Source organism: Penicillium soppii, assembly GCF_028829465.1.
Source record: "Penicillium soppii strain IBT 18220 chromosome Unknown utg000007l, whole genome shotgun sequence".
NCBI classification, from domain to species: Eukaryota; Fungi; Ascomycota; class Eurotiomycetes; order Eurotiales; family Aspergillaceae; genus Penicillium; species Penicillium soppii.
The window spans coordinates 1,293,104-1,310,760 of NW_026643237.1; the positions used below are offsets into that span (position 1 = coordinate 1,293,104).

General features: G+C 47.1%; 8 protein-coding genes across 8 annotated transcripts; 5 read left to right on the forward strand and 3 right to left on the reverse strand.

Annotated features, from left to right (window-relative positions):
* Nucleotides 1-193: 193 nt before the first annotated feature.
* On the forward strand, nt 194-1,607 carry N7529_009751 (CUE domain-containing protein; the record flags this gene model as incomplete). The annotated part of the gene is made up of 5 exons (XM_057245278.1): nt 194-214; nt 273-582; nt 638-874; nt 927-1,196; nt 1,246-1,607. The coding sequence occupies 5 exons, from the start codon at nt 194-196 to the stop codon at nt 1,605-1,607; spliced, it is 1,200 nt and encodes a 399-aa protein (XP_057093541.1).
* A 380-nt stretch (nt 1,608-1,987) lies between these two features.
* N7529_009752 (mitotic-spindle organizing protein 1) lies at nt 1,988-2,416 on the reverse strand (the record flags this gene model as incomplete). The annotated part of the gene is made up of 3 exons (XM_057245279.1): nt 1,988-2,059; nt 2,168-2,245; nt 2,330-2,416. The coding sequence occupies 3 exons, from the start codon at nt 2,414-2,416 to the stop codon at nt 1,988-1,990; spliced, it is 237 nt and encodes a 78-aa protein (XP_057093542.1).
* Nucleotides 2,417-3,236: 820 nt separating this feature from the next.
* N7529_009753 (putative integral membrane protein Pth11-like) lies at nt 3,237-4,555 on the forward strand (the record flags this gene model as incomplete). Its single annotated transcript, XM_057245280.1, has 3 exons — nt 3,237-3,468; nt 3,522-3,589; nt 3,638-4,555. The coding sequence occupies 3 exons, from the start codon at nt 3,237-3,239 to the stop codon at nt 4,553-4,555; spliced, it is 1,218 nt and encodes a 405-aa protein (XP_057093543.1).
* Nucleotides 4,556-4,889: 334 nt separating this feature from the next.
* N7529_009754 (uncharacterized protein) lies at nt 4,890-5,711 on the forward strand (the record flags this gene model as incomplete). The annotated part of the gene is made up of 1 exon (XM_057245281.1): nt 4,890-5,711. The coding sequence occupies one exon, from the start codon at nt 4,890-4,892 to the stop codon at nt 5,709-5,711; it is 822 nt and encodes a 273-aa protein (XP_057093544.1).
* A 528-nt stretch (nt 5,712-6,239) lies between these two features.
* On the reverse strand, nt 6,240-8,663 carry optD (uncharacterized protein; the record flags this gene model as incomplete). Its single annotated transcript, XM_057245282.1, has 3 exons — nt 6,240-6,535; nt 6,595-8,441; nt 8,500-8,663. 3 exons carry the CDS (start codon nt 8,661-8,663, stop codon nt 6,240-6,242), a joined length of 2,307 nt encoding a protein of 768 aa, XP_057093545.1.
* Nucleotides 8,664-9,567: 904 nt separating this feature from the next.
* On the reverse strand, nt 9,568-12,083 carry N7529_009756 (GMC family oxidoreductase; the record flags this gene model as incomplete). Its single annotated transcript, XM_057245283.1, has 9 exons — nt 9,568-9,699; nt 9,762-9,946; nt 10,009-10,477; nt 10,530-10,590; nt 10,641-11,256; nt 11,320-11,363; nt 11,425-11,678; nt 11,736-11,889; nt 11,941-12,083. 9 exons carry the CDS (start codon nt 12,081-12,083, stop codon nt 9,568-9,570), a joined length of 2,058 nt encoding a protein of 685 aa, XP_057093546.1.
* Nucleotides 12,084-14,523: 2,440 nt separating this feature from the next.
* On the forward strand, nt 14,524-15,041 carry N7529_009757 (uncharacterized protein; the record flags this gene model as incomplete). The annotated part of the gene is made up of 4 exons (XM_057245284.1): nt 14,524-14,592; nt 14,661-14,746; nt 14,807-14,863; nt 14,918-15,041. The coding sequence occupies 4 exons, from the start codon at nt 14,524-14,526 to the stop codon at nt 15,039-15,041; spliced, it is 336 nt and encodes a 111-aa protein (XP_057093547.1).
* A 387-nt stretch (nt 15,042-15,428) lies between these two features.
* Nucleotides 15,429-16,827, forward strand: N7529_009758 (uncharacterized protein; the record flags this gene model as incomplete). Its single annotated transcript, XM_057245285.1, has 2 exons — nt 15,429-15,710; nt 15,772-16,827. The coding sequence occupies 2 exons, from the start codon at nt 15,429-15,431 to the stop codon at nt 16,825-16,827; spliced, it is 1,338 nt and encodes a 445-aa protein (XP_057093548.1).
* Nucleotides 16,828-17,657: the final 830 nt, after the last annotated feature.

Genomic DNA, 17,657 nt, shown 5'->3' on the forward strand with positions numbered 1-17,657 from the left:
AAGATCGTCAATATATCGGAAGTGAAGAAGCACCGGCGATCTGTATAAGGGCCAATCTACTTCATCACGTGCACCCCACGTCACTTGGAGCTTTGAATACACTTCTGCTACATTCTCCGCAGGCAACACTGTTCTTCTGATATTTCTTTCTGTTAAACCCCTCTGATCTGTTTGTTTCTCCGAAATATACAATATGGCTGAGGAGGACAAGATGGTATGTTTGATTCTCTCAACACGGGTTGTTGTCGCATGAGGCTCACATTTATACACAGACCACTCCCAGCAAGCCCTTGGCTGCTCTCAACTCACCTAACAGCCCCCGAGCCGAGTCGCCGACTACTGCGCGTCCCATGGACTTTGACGATGAGCCGCAGGAGAGCGGAGTTATCACTTCCTCACCTGCGGCTGCTCAACCCCCCGCTGCGGAAGCAGCCCCGCCAAAGCCGCCCCGGCCCCTGAGCCCGAGAGAACAGTCCGAGAACACACTTAAGGAGGCATTTCCAAGCATAGAGCCTGGGGTCATAAAGGCTATCTTGGTTGCGAGCAATTGGAATGTCGAGCGGGCCTTTAACGCCCTTCTGGGTACGCGCGGAGTCGTTTTCGGCATGACTATGAGTTAACTGACCTCGGCTTGCAGGCATGACCGACCCCAAGGCCCAAGAAGAGATGGCACCTCCCCCGAAGCCTCCCCGCCCAAGTCAGGCCACTGCTCAGCAGCGACAGCTGGAAGCCGACGAAATGTATGCCCGTCAGCTATCCGAACACTACCAGTCGAGGAGCCGCGCTCCACCGCCCGGCTGGGAAAGCGACCCCAGATACCAGCGCCCCAGAGGAAGCGAGGAGTCAGAAGAGAGGGAATACAGCTTCTTTGATGGTATGCTTTATGACAACTTGCCCAATGTGGTTGTGCTAATACTTGGCGACAGATGATCTACCTGTGATCCGTGAAAACCTCCGTAAGGGGTTTTTGGACACACAGAATAAAGTTAATTCCTGGGTTACGAACCTGAAGAAGAGAATCGATGGCGAAGAACCAGATGAGGGGCCCCCCAACAATCAAAGAGAGACCCCCGCGTACGGCCGGCCCCGACGCAGTGGTGATATGGGACGTCGCAGTGGAGATCGCGAACGATATGACGCAGACCCACAGGTCCTCGGTGACGATTTCTCTGCCCTCGAGTTGAGAGACGGCGAAGGTAAATTCACTTCCAGACCGGTGTTGGTGAACCCGCTAACTCTCCATAGCTCCCCCGCCTCGCCCTCCCCGCCCCAACATTAAGACAAGCGCTTCGCCTTCGCCCGATAGGCGCAAGGTGTCTTTCCAGGACGGACCACCTACTGAGATTGACAACATCTACGATGCCCCTTCCGCCAAGCGCAACAGTTCAACCGGTAGCAAGTCAAGCAAATGGCAACCGTTGTCTACCGTCGAGCCCTCTCCCGTTGCTGAGAACGATCCGTTCAGCCTCGGCGACAGCGATGATGAGAAGGATACCAAGACAAAGGAGCAAACCGCCGTCCCTGAGAGTGGCAATCTCCATAAGGCTACCGTAGAGCCAACGGTGGATTCCTCCAAGGGCGCCATCAAGCCCGAAGAGTCGAAATAACCGTGATTGTTTAGAATTTGAATAATCCCGGTTGTCGCCTGCACAACTCTTGCTTCTTCTGCATTGGATTCCCCCCAGTCTGTCACTCTATCTCTATCCCTAGCCGCACCTTTCCACCTTTCCCATCCTGCTATGCACCTCATCACCCTTCCTGAGTCTACAATACCTGTAGAGATAGTCTTAGGCAGTGCAATACTTCCAATACCTCCACAAACCAAATTGAATCTGTATTTGTACCGGAATCAACAAACAAACAAGGGTATATCTCCGACCAGTACATGTAGTCATATGTAAAATGACCTCAACGCCAAAAAAACAAACAGCGTCATTTTGTTCAGCTGAACAAACATATCTCAAACCCGCTCTCCATCCCCAGAAAATCATTCCACTGCAGGAGCATTGGTCACGCGCCTGGAAGAACCAGTCTCCTTTCGAAGATCCTTGATAACAGTCTGTAAAATCAAGTCAGCATTCACTCAAAACACAGCCAAGAACATCGAGATTCGCGCAGTGTCAATGGTGATATTGACATCCTCATCCACGCGTCGGATAACGCGTACCGCCAAGGCATCAGGATTAACTCCATTTTCAATAAGAGAGACGCAAAGCGACAGCTCTGTTCGGTCGAGATGAGTGTTCTGGATGTGCGTTAGTACTTTCAGTTTTCTCTTTGCTCATCGCGGGTTCTATGGTGGCACATTGAGCCATGGGAGGACACGCACGAGTAGATCGGAGATCTCCTGGAGGATATCGATGACTTCGCGCGCGGCTTGGCGCTTGTCATCTGCTTCTTGGGCTTTTGGAGGCATTTTGATTGTTGAGACTGTTATAAAGAGTCGATGTTAGGGATCTCGAGGTGTGGAGTGAGGTTGCTGCCTGTGGGGAAGTAGGGGAACTTTTCTGCGGTCAGTTTGTATGGCGGTTGAATTTCGACTGCGACACAACTTAATATTGCTTAATCAACTATTGATATTCACGATTACTCTAATTTATTCTATTTGGTAGGCTGTCCAATTTTGTGGTCCCAATTTTGAAGGATCTGTCGATCTGTTTCATCGCTTGCAGGATTTAACATTCATCACTTGAAAGGAGTTGATGCTCTTCTTGACTCCTTGAAGAACATTTACAGCCTTGAGTCCAGCCAACAGTTCTGGAATTTGATCTCTCTTACCGACCTCACAGACCACAGCTCACACTAATCTCCTTGCCGACATGAAGCATCATCTAGCTTTAGCGCACAATGACGGCACACCCGAGATCCTTCAGGATGCGCTATGCATTATTCGCCCACTTTCGGGGAAACTAATTGATGAAGAGCAATATCTACCAATGAAAGCCACTCATTTATAAATATTATAAATATTATAAATATCACCCTGTGCACGTTAGCGGGACCGAGTGGAAACTCTACAGAATCCTTGTACAAATCAGGCTAAAGGTGTAAATGACTATCACTATGAGTGCAGATCATATAATACTTTCCAATTTACGACAATAACGCAATCTGAGACACTGTATTATGCATGTTCAATGGACCTGACAAAATGGATCTCGCTTGTCAATTTCCAAGGGTTATCTCACCTGGGAGGCATTTGCAAGCTTTTCGATGGTTGAAGCAAACGACCTGCTATGAATACCACCACTGTCTTCGGACCACCACCGCCTGGCGTGAACCTTGAAGACGATAGGACTTCTCAGGACAATGCTGTTGTCGCAACGATATGCGTTCTTTCTATACTTACTGTCCTTCTCCGGTATTTTGTAAGACTTCATATCCAAGGAGCGAGGCTGGAAGTCGACGATTGCTTGGTTGGTGCTTCTGTTGTTCCACTAGCAGTACTGCTTGCTATATCTCTCCTTGGTATGCCTTTTGGTACTTTAGACTGTGGGTTAATGTATTGATGTTGTTGACAGGTGGTTATCACGGATTTGGGAAACATGTTTGGTGCACGACATTGGAAGACATGGTTATTATGAAGAAAGTAAGAAAGAAGCCCTCATAAAAAGACCTCCAAACTAACATGCTACAGAGCCTGTTCGCATGCTGCTTACTATATCTTGTCGAACTCCTCCTGATAAAGGTCTCAATCCTTATGTTCTATCGCCGAATCTTTGGCATGAACTGGATGATTTGGGGCTGCCTTATCATATCCGGTTGCTGGTGCATAGGGAGTATGATCGCAGCTCTATGTGCTTGCCAGCCAGTCTCATATTTCTGGAACGAACTCACTGATCCCACTTCTGGGAGATACCGATACAATTTCTACTATTATTATATCGGCAACGGAACCGCCAATATGGTAACCGATGTTCTGATCTTACTCGTCCCAATGCCGATTATTTGGAGGCTCCAAATTCGAACGGGCCAGAAGATTGGAGTATGCAGTATTCTGCTCCTTGGAGGCTTGTATGATATTATATTTTCACTCACTTTGCCGGATTCCAACGCTAATATGATACTTTTGATTAGCGTCTGCGTCGCAAGCATTGTCCGCATCTACTACATCACCTTCCTCGACGGTAACATGGACTTAACATGGGCCTTAAGCGATGTCAATGTGTGGTCAACAGTTGAGCCTTGCATCGGTATAATCTGCGCCTGTTTACCAGCTCTACAACCACTTATCCGCTTAATAGCCAAAAGGATACCCAGCAAACAACATTTCGGAGCTGGACGAAGGACGGCTACAATTCAACGGCCAAGGCCCTTCAGCAGACACACAAAGAGCAGGAAAAGTAGTATACATGAGGTGTGGCATGGCCAACAACAAGACTGCGATTCGAGTATGAAACCCTTTTTCCGCTCGGGGGAAGATCAAATGCGTTTAAACACCATCACGACCCGCGTTGAGATGGAGCAGGATTCAAAACAGAGGGATAGCTTAGAGGAGAGATTGGATCCTATGGCCATTCGTGTTAAGCGAGTTGTGCATTGGAGTGTGGATTAGGCCGGGCTGGCACTAGCACTGTGATATGTATGATATGTATCGGGTGTGGGAATCCAGGCAAAACTATCCATACATTGATGAACCAAAGAACGGCATTTGCCAGGCATATTGAGTTTAAAATGGTTAAATTTTCTAGACCTATTGGTTTTACTGTGTAATGCTTTTACTGTGTTATCATGTATGGCTCGATTTTTGATTATTTCCAAATCAGGCGTCGGAGGTTGAAGTCAAAAGCACCATCAGCATCTTGCAAAGTGAAACCCATCCACAAACTCCTTGCCACTTCAAAAAACAGATATCTCAAGCATCATATATCAAACATTAAGCACCAAACATGCCATCCTCTTCACTTCACCGGGGTTCATCTACCAAGGCAACACATGACCTGATGGGCGACGAAAAGTCATCCTCTTTACTCAATCAGAGCCCGCCTACTAAACGTGCAACACCTCACAACCCGACAGATATGGTCATTGGTGGCGAGAAGACTGAAACTGAAACCAAGCTAGAAAGAGATGGAAACATCAACGCTCTTCAGCGATATCGATACTTGACTTGGCGCAACTCCGTACATCCCGAATCTTCCTGCGAACTTCTAGACACAGAGGAAAACCTCCGAGAAGTTGTTCAAGAAGAAATTTCTATCAAAGAAGGAACCGCTACGCCGGGAACCAATGCTGAAGAAAGACTCAGCATCTTGAATAAGAAATACTGGCTCTTGTCTCAGAGGTGGTGGTACTGTCGGTCTGATCTGGAAAATTTTCAATTGAGGGGCTTTATTCTTTGGCGGTCACACCCTCAGTGGTATATGCATCTTATGCTCGTAGAGGAATGCGCGGGTCGACAAGGATGCTGCGCTCGAGGATGTGGTTGCTGTCTTGACCGCAAAATTCCTCCGTCACGGAGTCTTGGTATTGGACATTGTACGCTCGAATGTGGATGTTGTCGGAGAGCGAGGGGCTTTGAAGTTTCTCCCACCGATAAAAAATTATTGAAGGAACAATTCAAGAACACCGTTCAGGAGCGCAGCTACCGCATAACCAGATATCAGCGAGTCTCGATGTGGGGTCTTGTCGGTGATAGCCGCAAGGACCCATTTGACATGATTGATGTGCCGCCGAGCTACGATCAGATTGAACAGAAAGGCATGGAGTGACTGCTTGATTTGGTCTAAGCTAAGGCTTGATGTTGAAAACTTGAGTGGTTATTGCTATCATACCTGTCATTGTGGTCATTACATCTTTATTTCGGTTGGGACTCTTTTGCTCTATCATTAAATGCAGGTCGGAAAATCAAAGCCTTTCGGCGGTTTCATATACTATGTGCATCACTTCCTCTGTAGAAGCCTTGGTATTGAGGAAGTCAGTCACTTCTTCGGGGCTCAGATGTAGACCTCCACTTCTCCAGTAGTCTTTTCTCTTCTTCTTCATCCATCTTCATCATCACTAGGGGTCCCGATGAAAGCACCAAATGGTGAGTTCAAGTTTTAAGTCCTGAAACAGCATCATTACTATATTCAGACCACTCTCGCACCCAGCATAATACATGGAACAGAATTATAGAACTAATGGGTCGAAACAAAAGATTTGATATTTGCAGCAGGGCATGTTAGTCTTCCTGTTGCGTCAAAAGCACTTCCCTAAGTTCTCAACCTGATCTTCGTACATTTTCATCTTAACCAGTCTCAAGTCCATGTTCCGTTGGCAGGCCCAAAGTAACCAACAGATGGCATAGCTTTATAGGCTACACCCTGTGCATCTGCAGTATTCAGATACACGTTGTTTCCCCACCAGTCAGGGAAAGTGGCACCAGGATACGAGATACAAAAGAAGATAACAATGCCACTGAGAGCAAGGCCTGTATCAAGTGCGGCCGCCAGAACATAATTGTACTTGGTCCACCAAGCGAAGAACCGGCGCTTAATGAAATGATTGAACACGAAGTTGACCAGCGCCCAGCTTGAATAGTTGATTCCAGTAGCTAGAGAATAACATGTTAGTAATAGAAGCGCAAAGAAGCACCGAGAGACTGGAGCATACCAGGCGGGACATTGTAAGTGCCAACGAAAATAAGAGGCCAGTTGATAAACTTCCAAAACTGGCGTCTCGTATACCGGTAGAGGAGGAACGTCACCACGGGAGCAAGAGCACCGATCCAGAAGAAATGCAGCAGTGGGGAATAGATTTGTCCAATGGAGTATAGCCGACGAGGGCCAACAAGACCCCAGATAACAGAGGATGAATAGACAGTACGGCCATTAGGACAAGAGAAGCCATCGGATTGGTCAGATTCGCAGATCCCCGAAATATTGCCAAGCATCCACAGCGTAACACCCGTTTGGGTGAGTGCTCCTAGGATAGTAGCCACAAACTGGGCCATAAAACAGGTGCGTGGTGGTACTTTGAGATAGTGAGCCAGCTTCATATCCATAGCGAAGTAAACGCCCTGTCCTACGACATCCGTAGAAATGATCTTGAAGATCATGTTGGCCAGTGGCTTGCCCTCGAACATGTATCCGCCGATAAACTCAGCGAGAACGTTCAACTGGTTTGCATCCACGTTCGTGATGCCTTGCACGATACCGCATGGTACCATGTAGATGACTGGAATTATCAGAGCGATAAAAACTCCGTAGACGGGGAGTTTGGTCTCGTAGACTTCAACCGTCGCGATTGCCATCGCCATAATAACCACGATGATACCAGCGTACCAATACCAGGGGGTCCGGCGGTATGAGGCACGGATGAGCCGAGCATGAATATCGAGTTTATTGCGGCCTTTGAGAGCCGCCCAGAGGTCGCGACCATGCCAAATTCCAATATGCGACAGTACAGAGGTAATAGCAGCAAAAGAAAGTCCGTACACAAAAGCAAAGGTCGCGCTCAAGTATGGAGGTGAGTACTTCTGGTACGCTACGGTGTCTAGCGAGTTATCTGCAGAAATGACTCGAGCAGTATCATAGAGGGCACCTGTATTGTCGTAAACGTCGGCCGTCATCAAAGGAAGATAAGCCGTAAACCAGGTATTGGTGTAGTAGAGGGCAGGTGTGACGATCCAGTAGAAAAATGCAAAGCCAGCAAAGACATTGGCCGCCGCCCACGCCGGCGAAAGTAGAGGATTTGTGTTATAGGCGATTTGGCTCCAATCGAAAGTGATTGGACTCAGACCGAGACCGGTCTGCATTCCGAAAAGATGGTTGACGATGACATTCTTGGGTGCGATCCAGCAGACCCAGGTAAAGTAGGATAACGCGGTGAACATGAGACCGGGGAAGAAGTACCAGACAAAAGCACCTGTCATGACGTACATAAAAAAGCGGAGACGGGACATACGCCAGCCATCTGCAATGCGATTCGCGCGCGAATGCAAGGTTTCTAGCATGGCGCAGTTGGATAGCACGCCGGGCCAGATGATGCGAGCTGGTTCGACGAGCCATGGGGCTGCGAGACCTGCGACACCAAATCCGAGGAGTTGCGCAACAAGCACAATGAGCACGTAGAAGCCGGGCTTGAGATCGAAGTTATAGAAGTTTTTGCTGGCCGCCTGGATGATGTTCGTTGCATCTGCTGTAGCATATCCAAAAGAAACATTGCTCATGATAACGATCAGAGCATGTTCTTTGATGTTGAACGATCTGTCAGGGTTGACCACAAATGTTCCCAAACGGCCGAGCCGAATAGATGTGAGAGGGAGGGTTTTTGCGAGAAACACGCCGAGCGGATAAGCAAGTAGCTCTGCGACGAGAGCGACGATATGAACGGACGGATAACGCAGCGAGAAGAACTGGTTGATACCAGATCCTAGCATGGTGAATACTATGCCCAGGAGCCACATTCGCACGGTGTTCACCGGCATACTGGGGTCATCTGTCTCCGGAACCACAGCCCTAACTGAAACTGACTGTTAGTTTACCCACATATTCGTAACAAAGACAGAGTTAGAACTCGCCTTCTGGGAATGGAGAGCGATGCGATTCATAGCCAAACTCTTCATTTATTATTTCATCATTCTTTTCTAGCTCGAATTTGTCCAATTGGCCTTCGCTAACCTCTTCATCTGTTTTGAGGGCCGGTTTAATGGTCTCGATATCCAGTTCTTTGGAATCCATGGTATGGAATATTGCACAGTTTCAGCGCATCGTTTGTGAAAGGAGAATTTGACAATCAAACATGAGAACATGTTGATGAAATGTTGCCTCCTTTTTAGATTAAGGAATCTAGTGTGACACACAGTGAGGGGAAGTAGAGATAAGGCGAGAGAGATTGGCGGGGAATGTGAGCTTAGCTCGACTTGGATAAAGATAGGCCCTTTGGACGCCCGATTTTTAGTGTTTAAATTGTGTGCTTGCTTTTGATTAGAGGATTGTAAAAGGGTTGTAACTCATTGGTCGCATTCATGAAGGTGTATGAGGAGTTTCAGATATCACAGCGAATAGCAGCCCACGATCGTTATACCTTTACAATATTATAGGTTGATTTCAACTTGCCGACGAAAGATAGGTAGGGACGGCAAAAGAGATAAGAATGACTTACTATAGGACACTAGTTTAGTTGTTCGCAAGCGCTAACTTTTTAGTACTACTTCGGGGAAACGCAATTCGAAATGAGGCCCAACAAGTAACAAGTCATCGCAAGACAAGCATAGATAGGGTGTGGGCCGTGAGTGGCTTCGTTCTTCGGCACTTTCCGACATTTTTTAGTGCCTATTATCGCAGGGAGGAAATTGTTTTATTTGGCTCCAGTCTCGCCAGATGAGAAGGATATAGAGAAGTGGAGGAGTTTGCCGACCTTGGAGCATTCAAAGTATTTGCAGGGTAAGAGAAATTAGCAGAGATTTCCAATAATAGCTGATATTCAAATTAGTCAAGGTGGTTGGGCATGGAGAATGGAGAATGGATTAAAGAGAATTTAGGAACTTTGATAAACGAATCACAGTATGAACAAGAGGAACTCATTGGAGGCAAAATTACAGGGAAAACATAAGACTAAAACATATAACCATCGCTCAGCAACTCAAAGACGAGAAAGATTAGCAAATTCTGCTGGCGCATTGTAAGTTGGCACTTTCATATCCAGATCAGACCCGGAGTATCCAAGATCCTCCGCAACCAAGACTGCGCACTTTTCGCCAATGAGAAGGGCAGTCTAGTTATTGATTGAGTCAGTTTATCAGTCTGTGAATTCAAGCCAGATAAATAAACACTTACGCTAAAAGTATTGCACCCAACATTGTCAGGGCAGATGGACAAGTCGCAAACCTTGAGGCCTTTGACACCATGGACGTTGAGGCGCTCGTCAACAACGCCTCCATGGGGCGCAATGGAGTTACCCTCTCGTGGAGCCATGCTGCACGTGCCCAGGCAGTGCCAGGTTGTCTCGACGTGACGTGAAACTGGAAGAAAACTATTAGCAACTATGTTGCGAGCCAAGATCACAAACAAGAGCAAGACTCACTCCATTTCTCGACGTGCTTGATATCCTCATCGCTGTATTCCAAAGGAGCACGCGCTTCGTGTCTGTTAGAGTTGAGAATGTTCGATGATGGCTGCTTTCCAGGCTGCAATGGCGTGGTCCAGGAACCTGCATTTACCCGATTAGTTTGTATGGAGACTTTCACAGGGGTTAGTGCTAGCATACCGTGTTGAATGCCCGCAGAAATATGATTTGTGCCAGCATACGCTTTAGTAGTGGCCAAATCCATGTCTTGCGCCCGGGCTGATGAGTCGAAAGCAAATTGAGGATGCATTGCAGTCACCTCGCCAGCATACGATGCCATGCGTCGGGCGGTCTCCCGGGATTTGATGTATCCCCAGACCATAGGGGCCATATCCCGTTTGTCATTCATGAAACCCGCGTCAAAGTCCGGGACCTCATAAGGATCAGCTGACTGGATATGGGTAAATCCACGGGAGAAGGGGTATTCCTGGAGTCAATTAGCATTGCCCAATCTTATTCAAAGGATTTTTTAACTATACCAGGAAATGGAACATGGTGAAGAACTTGCCCGGAGGCATGTGCATGTGGTCTCCAAACCAGCTATGCGTTCGTTAGTATTGGCATTGGTGACAGCCGAGATAAAGGCTTACCCAGATATGATCGAATAATGCATAACAGGCTTATCGGGCTTGTTCCTGAAGTACGACTCATATCCTTCTGTGAAGTCTGGGGTGGGCCACTTCTTCATCTCTCCGAGCTCGTCCTCAGTGGGACGGATCTTGACACCGGCATCAATTCCGTTAGTGGCCAGTGGCCCGGTGCCTTTCTTGTCCCATTCTTCGAAGACCTTCTTCTGGACTTTAGGATCTCCACGAATAAAGTCATCAAAGGACTCGACATCGGGCTTGGCACGATACACGGAGAAAGTGAGGTAGTGGTCTTGGAAGTTTCGGCCCACACCGGGTAGGTTGACCAGAGGTTTGACACCAGCGCGACGCAACTTCTCAGGGTCACCAAACCCAGACCGCTGTAGGATAAGTGGGGAGCTCATAGTACCGGCACTAATAATGATTTGCTTGCGCGCCCTGAAAATTCTGCGAACTGGCTCTCCACCATTGAGAGGCTTGGTGGGAACTGTCACAACACCCACAGCACGGCCATTCTCAACAATCACTTTTTCCACCTTAGTATTGCATTGAAGGTGAAGATTAGTATATTTAGCTCTAGTACTGTGAACATAGGCATGGGCCGCATCGCTTCTACGGCCTAATTCATGATTGTTAGACACGATTTGATAATTATCTAAATTTGATAGATACATGTACTTACCTGTGTCACGGTTGATCCATTTCAACCAGTGTTCTGCACCGTGGCTATGATATCATGTTTCTGGATCAGCAAATGCCAATGGATCGCTATGTGTGGACTTCATACCCAGTCTTCAAATCTTGCAAGTCATCTGTGAATGGAATACCCTGCGACTCCACGGCTCTGAGAAAGTCATTCTTGATTGGATACGTATAGTTACCAAATGAAACCTTGATAGGACCATCGGTACCATGCAACTCGGGGTTGTTACTCGCACGTTGGTAAGTCTCGTGCTTCCTCATCAAGGGAAGAAGCTCTTTAGTTGTCCAACCCTTTGCCTGAAAGTCGTCGTAATCGGAAGCAGAAGCTCTGGTGTACATCTTTGCTGGATTTAGCTTGAGTCCGCTAGATATTCTCGTCAAACAGATATCACTTACCATAAAGTTGATGGAGCTACCACCTCCCAGAATATTCGCACAGGGGACAATAGCCTGACGGCCATCCAAATGTTCGGATGGTCTAGAGTGATAGAACGATGCGGTCTTCGAATCGAGCTTCATATTGTTCGGGTAGATACCCGGGCGGTACACCCTACATTAAGGTGAGAATATGTTCTCCAGAAATGCCAGATCCTGCCTTTACCATGGATTATTCAAGTTATCTTCACCCGCCTCGATCAACAGGACAGACAGATTGTGATCGAGATTTGCGAGGCGGCCCGCAGGGACACATCCCGAACTACCGCCACCGCAAATAATAATATCAACCTCCTCTGGAATAGTCATGATTCTGAACCTGTTTGCAGAAAGGCAAGTTGAGGAAGATACAAGCAAAGTGCTTTTGGGAAGAATCAATGTTTCGAGAGGAGACCTCCAGGGGGTTTATATAATTGTGTTTTTGTCTCCATGAAAATATAGATAACTTGGTAAAAGACAAATATCCCAATTCGGGAGGCAGATACAGCCAATAGTTTCGTGAGATGACCCCGCGCGCGGAGACAGAGTTCAAGAGCTCGAGTGTGGTATAATGCGAAACTGATCCTTGTTGCCATACGCGGTCGTTCTTCATGCACTCCAGGGTAGATGTTTGTCCATTTTCCTGGCTCAGGTATTGTACCGGCATTGTATGAATGCACGGAGAAGGGGATATGAAGGTGACTGTATTTCCAGGAACAAAAGATTGACCTTGTTGGTTTCTTTTCCAAGTCGTCACCTCTGACATATCCCAAACAGCCAAACGCGGAGACCTTTTTGCACTCTAAATTTTGGGAAGCTCCCCGCATTTCATATACAGGTATCACTAGCCAAATTGAGGGCCTGTTCCAGTTTACTGCCCATTTCATGCAGGTAAGACATAGCCAAGTGTACTTTCTATCCAACGATCAAGGACAAGGTTCAACAAGAGATTGGGGGCCCAAGACCATGTATCGAACGCAGTCAATCATACATTGAAACATTCGTTCTTGAAGTGACGATTTATATCCCATTTGATAGATACATGCGCTGTTGATATTTGTATCTACATATCTATTGAGTAAACAAAGACGTGATAGATGGCGATGGATATATACACCTTATAGGTGTTTTCTTTTTGTTGAGAGGTTGGCCATAAAAGACAAATTACATTAAATCTACATGTAATGCTATTTCAAATTGATCATAAGCTGAACAGGTATTTACGCAGATATAACACAGGTTAACCAAATGAAGTATTATTCTGATTCAGTACGATTCGGATGGACCGGGAAACATGATTCAACCCTCCAATAACGTGGCACTCTTTCGACTCGATACATTAGTCTCAAATGTAGATCATCACTATCCTCGCTCTCCAAGCGCTGTAAATAGTAATTTTGCGGGGTAGACTTATTGGCGTGGGGCACCGCAACTTGTTTACGCAGTTGGCAATGGGCATCCATTGCTGATACAAATTCCCATTGGAGGAAATTGAACACATCAGCATGCACTGAATCTAGACCACAGGGTACTTTCAGAATTGCACTTTAGGTTAGTCTTTTGTAACTTGGGACTGGTCAAATAAGATGTTCCCATCATAGATATATTGGCACGGGCTGTGCTTCATTCTTTACAAGTTCGAGACTAAATGAGGAGCGTTTACCAGGACTGTCAGAAAGAGAATTTACTCCTTTGAAAGATGTCTCATCAATTAGCTCAAGCGTATTAGAATTATCAATTAAAAAAATAACTAATATATGGTTGATGTGTACAAACTGAATGTCTGAAAATTGAGTTTTCGGCTCGCATTTGCCGCGAGTAGGCCGTAGCTTATGGCAAAGAGGGAAAAAGGGCAAATCCCCTCTATTCCTAGAATTCTCCGTGGTTTTCCCGGATGTCACCAGGATTCCAAAAGAGGAGATGGTTTGGCTATATCCAATAAGAGATAGAATTCTTTGCATACCAGGCCCTTCCCCACATTTGGAGAAACGCGTGGATCCCCCGATGTAGGATGATCTCCGTGATTCCTGGGTGGTATGTGAAGACCCGAAAATGTACTTGAAAAAACATTCGAATTTTCATTCAATATGGCCACAGTCCCGAAACTTTTACCTTACGCAGGATTTTGACGTCTGAAGATCGGCCTCTCCGCCTATGTGGAATTTTGTGTTGGCTTCTTTTGGTCTTTCTTCTTCATGCGCCTTGGTCAGGACCAGCGCGTTTCCAGGTGCTTCTCCCTTCGTTCTGCGTCATACCTACATGCACATATGTAGGTAGTCAATAGTTGATTAACTAGCCGGCCTTCGCAGCCTGAACCCTAAGGCATCAACACAAGCTAGTCAGTCGCCATAGTTGTGCTGTTTTAGGAGTTCATGCTCCACGTCCTTATTACAGAGAATTTAAACAATGGTTTCGGATGGAGCTACATTTCAATTCAGGTACAGCAATAATGACGAGTTGACTCGGGGGCATTATAGCACAACGCGATCGGATCGTCACTGCATGGCCCGATTCGGACTGTAAGGGATATCTGCACGTTCCTGCAAAGTTTGTCGGTCTGGCAATTGACCCTCAAGACTCTGCAGCCAGTATGCAAGGGACCTAAAAAGAATGCGTCACTGGGATCGAGCCTGCGTGATAGCTCATTCCGACTGATGAAAGTGGCATTGCCGATTTGCTACATAAGTAATGTTTGCTCGCACTGTGGTTTGCAAATTGTCGCACTCTACAATCTACTCTAGCACAAAGTCCCCTCTAAACTCGAATCACGATGATTTCATCTAAGCTGCTACTTCTCACAGCACTTTCTTGTGCTGTTCCCTCTCTGGCCGCGCAAAAGGTAAGTATCCTGCCCAAAAGAACATCCACCTTTTTGCACCCACCATACTAACGACTATTGTATTTCAGGTTATCTTGTATTCTAAAGAGCCATGCACCGGCATAGCTGAAGCCATTGAACCGAATAACAAATGCACGGTCGTTCCTGCCACTCTGTATGTGAATCTGGGTATCACCTATCCGTAAAGACAACAACTTACAAGAATGATCGATAGGAAGGGCAAAGTGAGCGGTGCCAAGGTCCCAGAAGATATTGTGTGTAACTTTTATAAGTAAGTTATACTACCAGACGCTGAGTTTGGTGGTATGCTAATCCGTCATCTTAGTGATGAAAAGTGTGAAGACCCACTGTGGTACTCAATGGAAGATCCAGGAGTCTGCAGCTTTAGTGAGCTGGAAATCAAGGACAAAGCGGTTGCTGTCTTGTGCTACGACAGTACCAAAATTTGAAACTGGTGAATATGTATCTAGTGCATCTACATACTAAGGACTAGTTAGCGAGGCACTCGAAAATTTCATTCACACTGCATGTGATGTTTTATTCTGTCCACAATGCCGATTTATATCAAAGTAAGTGATTATTAATAGACTCCGGGCATCGATCCATGGATAGAAACAGTTCTAGTACTATTTAAGCTTAGTGTCCGGTATAGGAACGGCAGAGGGCCGTTCCACGGTCATCCTCAAAGACCATTGGTTCCAATGAACAAGGTGGATACCATTTTCACGCCCTGTCGTTGACTTGCTTGACAATTAGGAATTAAATTTGGGGCCATTTCCCATTCTCAGGAGATCTCCTCAACTTCAATCCTTACACTTGACACAGACTCCGACTCAATGGAGGAAGTCAGAGGATCACCGTCTTTGTCCAGCGACACCGAGAAGGGACCAACCCCGGAACGAAATGATACCACTCAACTGTCGAATGCCCACAATGGCAAATCGCTCCCGCCCATGGATGGCGGAATGAACGCCTGGCTCTTCCTCGCCGCATGCTTCGTTATGGAGGCCCTCGTCTGGGGATTCGCATTCACATACGGTGTCTTCCAAGCATATTACAGCGAGATACCCGAATTCAAGAACACCGGAAACATCGCCGTCGTCGGAACCTGCGCTATGGTATGAGCATTGGAACATTTCCATTCACACAATATCAACACATCTAACTGTAGTACTACAGGGAATAATGTATCTCGACCTCCCACTCGTCTTCGCCGCCTACAGACAATGGCCGAAGTATCAACGCCTAGGCTGCGGCGTAGGCGTACTGCTGATGTGTGCGGCTCTCGGCCTGAGCTCCCTCGCCACAAACGTCAACCATCTCATTATAACGCAAGGAATCTTCTATGCCATCGGCGGCAGCATCGCCTACTCCCCCTGCATCTTGCTAATGGAAGAATGGTTCGACAAGCGCAAAGGCCTCGCCTTCGGTGTGATGTGGGCGGGCACTGGAATTGGCGGTGTTGTCCTCCCCATTGTCATGGAACAACTCCTTGGCCGATACGGATTCCGAACCACATTGCGTGGCTTTGCAATTGTGCTCTTTGTCCTCACAGCGCCGCTGGTCTACTTCGTCAAACCGCGCGTGCCGATCGCAAAGAACCGTCCCAGCCCATCACTTCCAAATCTCAGCTTTTTGATGACCTCCACCTTTGGCCTCTTCCAGATTTGCAATATTATCGAGGCTCTTGGGTTCTTCTTGCCGTCCCTGTATCTCCCGACGTACGCGGGCATGATCGGAGCATCAGCCTCGCTGCAAGCACTGACTGTCATCCTATTCAACTTGGCCTCCGTCGTTGGCTGCGTGCTTATGGGTGCCATCATCGATAAGCTCGATGTGACGGTCTGTATCCTTATTTCTACCATTGGGTCAACCCTCGGTGTCTTCCTCATCTGGGGATTTTCCATGACTCTTGCTCCTCTTTTCATCTTTTCAATTGTGTATGGCCTCTTCGCGGGGTCATATACGAGTACTTGGCCTGGCATTATGCGCGATGTCGTTCTCAAGAAGCCTTCTGCAGAATCAAGCATGGTGTTCGCTTCTCTTGCCGCGGGGAGGGGCATTGGAAACCTGGTTTCCGGCCCTCTTAGTGAGGCACTTGTGAAGGGGCTGCCTTGGGAGGGCGAGCCGGGTTATGGATTCGGGAGTGGGTATGGATCGTTGATTGTCTTCACGGGGGTGACGGGAGTTATTGGTGGCGGAAGCTATGTTGCGAGGCGTTTAAAATGGCTATAAACTTTCATTTTCACCTTCTTCAATTTTTGGCGACGAATGTACAGATCGCTTATTTTTCGATCAAAATCACTGCATAAAAGCCAACAACAGCATATATTCAACGGCGGCCGGGTGAGAAGTCTCTAAGTCACGCAACTAGTATATGTAGGAATGGGGTAGTACAAACTTTGCGGGCCGTACCTTATCTGTCTCATCGAGTTAGGTGCATATAGAAAAAGAGCAAGAATGAAGCTCAGTTCAATATTGTTCAACACAGACTATCGATTTTCAAGCCATGTCTAGCGTTGTTCGATCAAGTGAGCCGAACAAAGAACTGACTAGCAGCCAATCTTTATTTAGCTGTGATCAGAGGATGTTGTGGTTCCATGGCGAGGCTCTGAATCCTGTGAGTCCTCCTGGACCCTTTCTGAACACAGTTTCACGTGTCCCTTCCAGACTTGCTAGTCATGTACTCAATTTTTGTTTCCCTGTGGAACAACAATTTGGCTCGCCCTATGGATGGCTTCTTCACTCCTTCCAGCCCTCCCATCACCCAGGACAGTACCTGGGCAGACCGACCCACCCCAAAGTATCGAGTGGAGAACACAGCGCGAGTGATCTACAAATCTCCGTTCCGAGACAGATCTTGAATATAAAGCAAAACTCTCAAAAGCCTGATTTCTATGAACCATCATCATAAGTAATTGATGCCAAGGATGGCCCCCACGACTCTCTCTTCGTCTTTTTAACAGGGACCGTGCGAGGGTGCGGGGCGGCAACGGCTTCAGCTGGCGCTGATAGTCAACCAGCGCTGTGTTTTACTTTGATTGAGTCGTGCTTTCGTGATATTC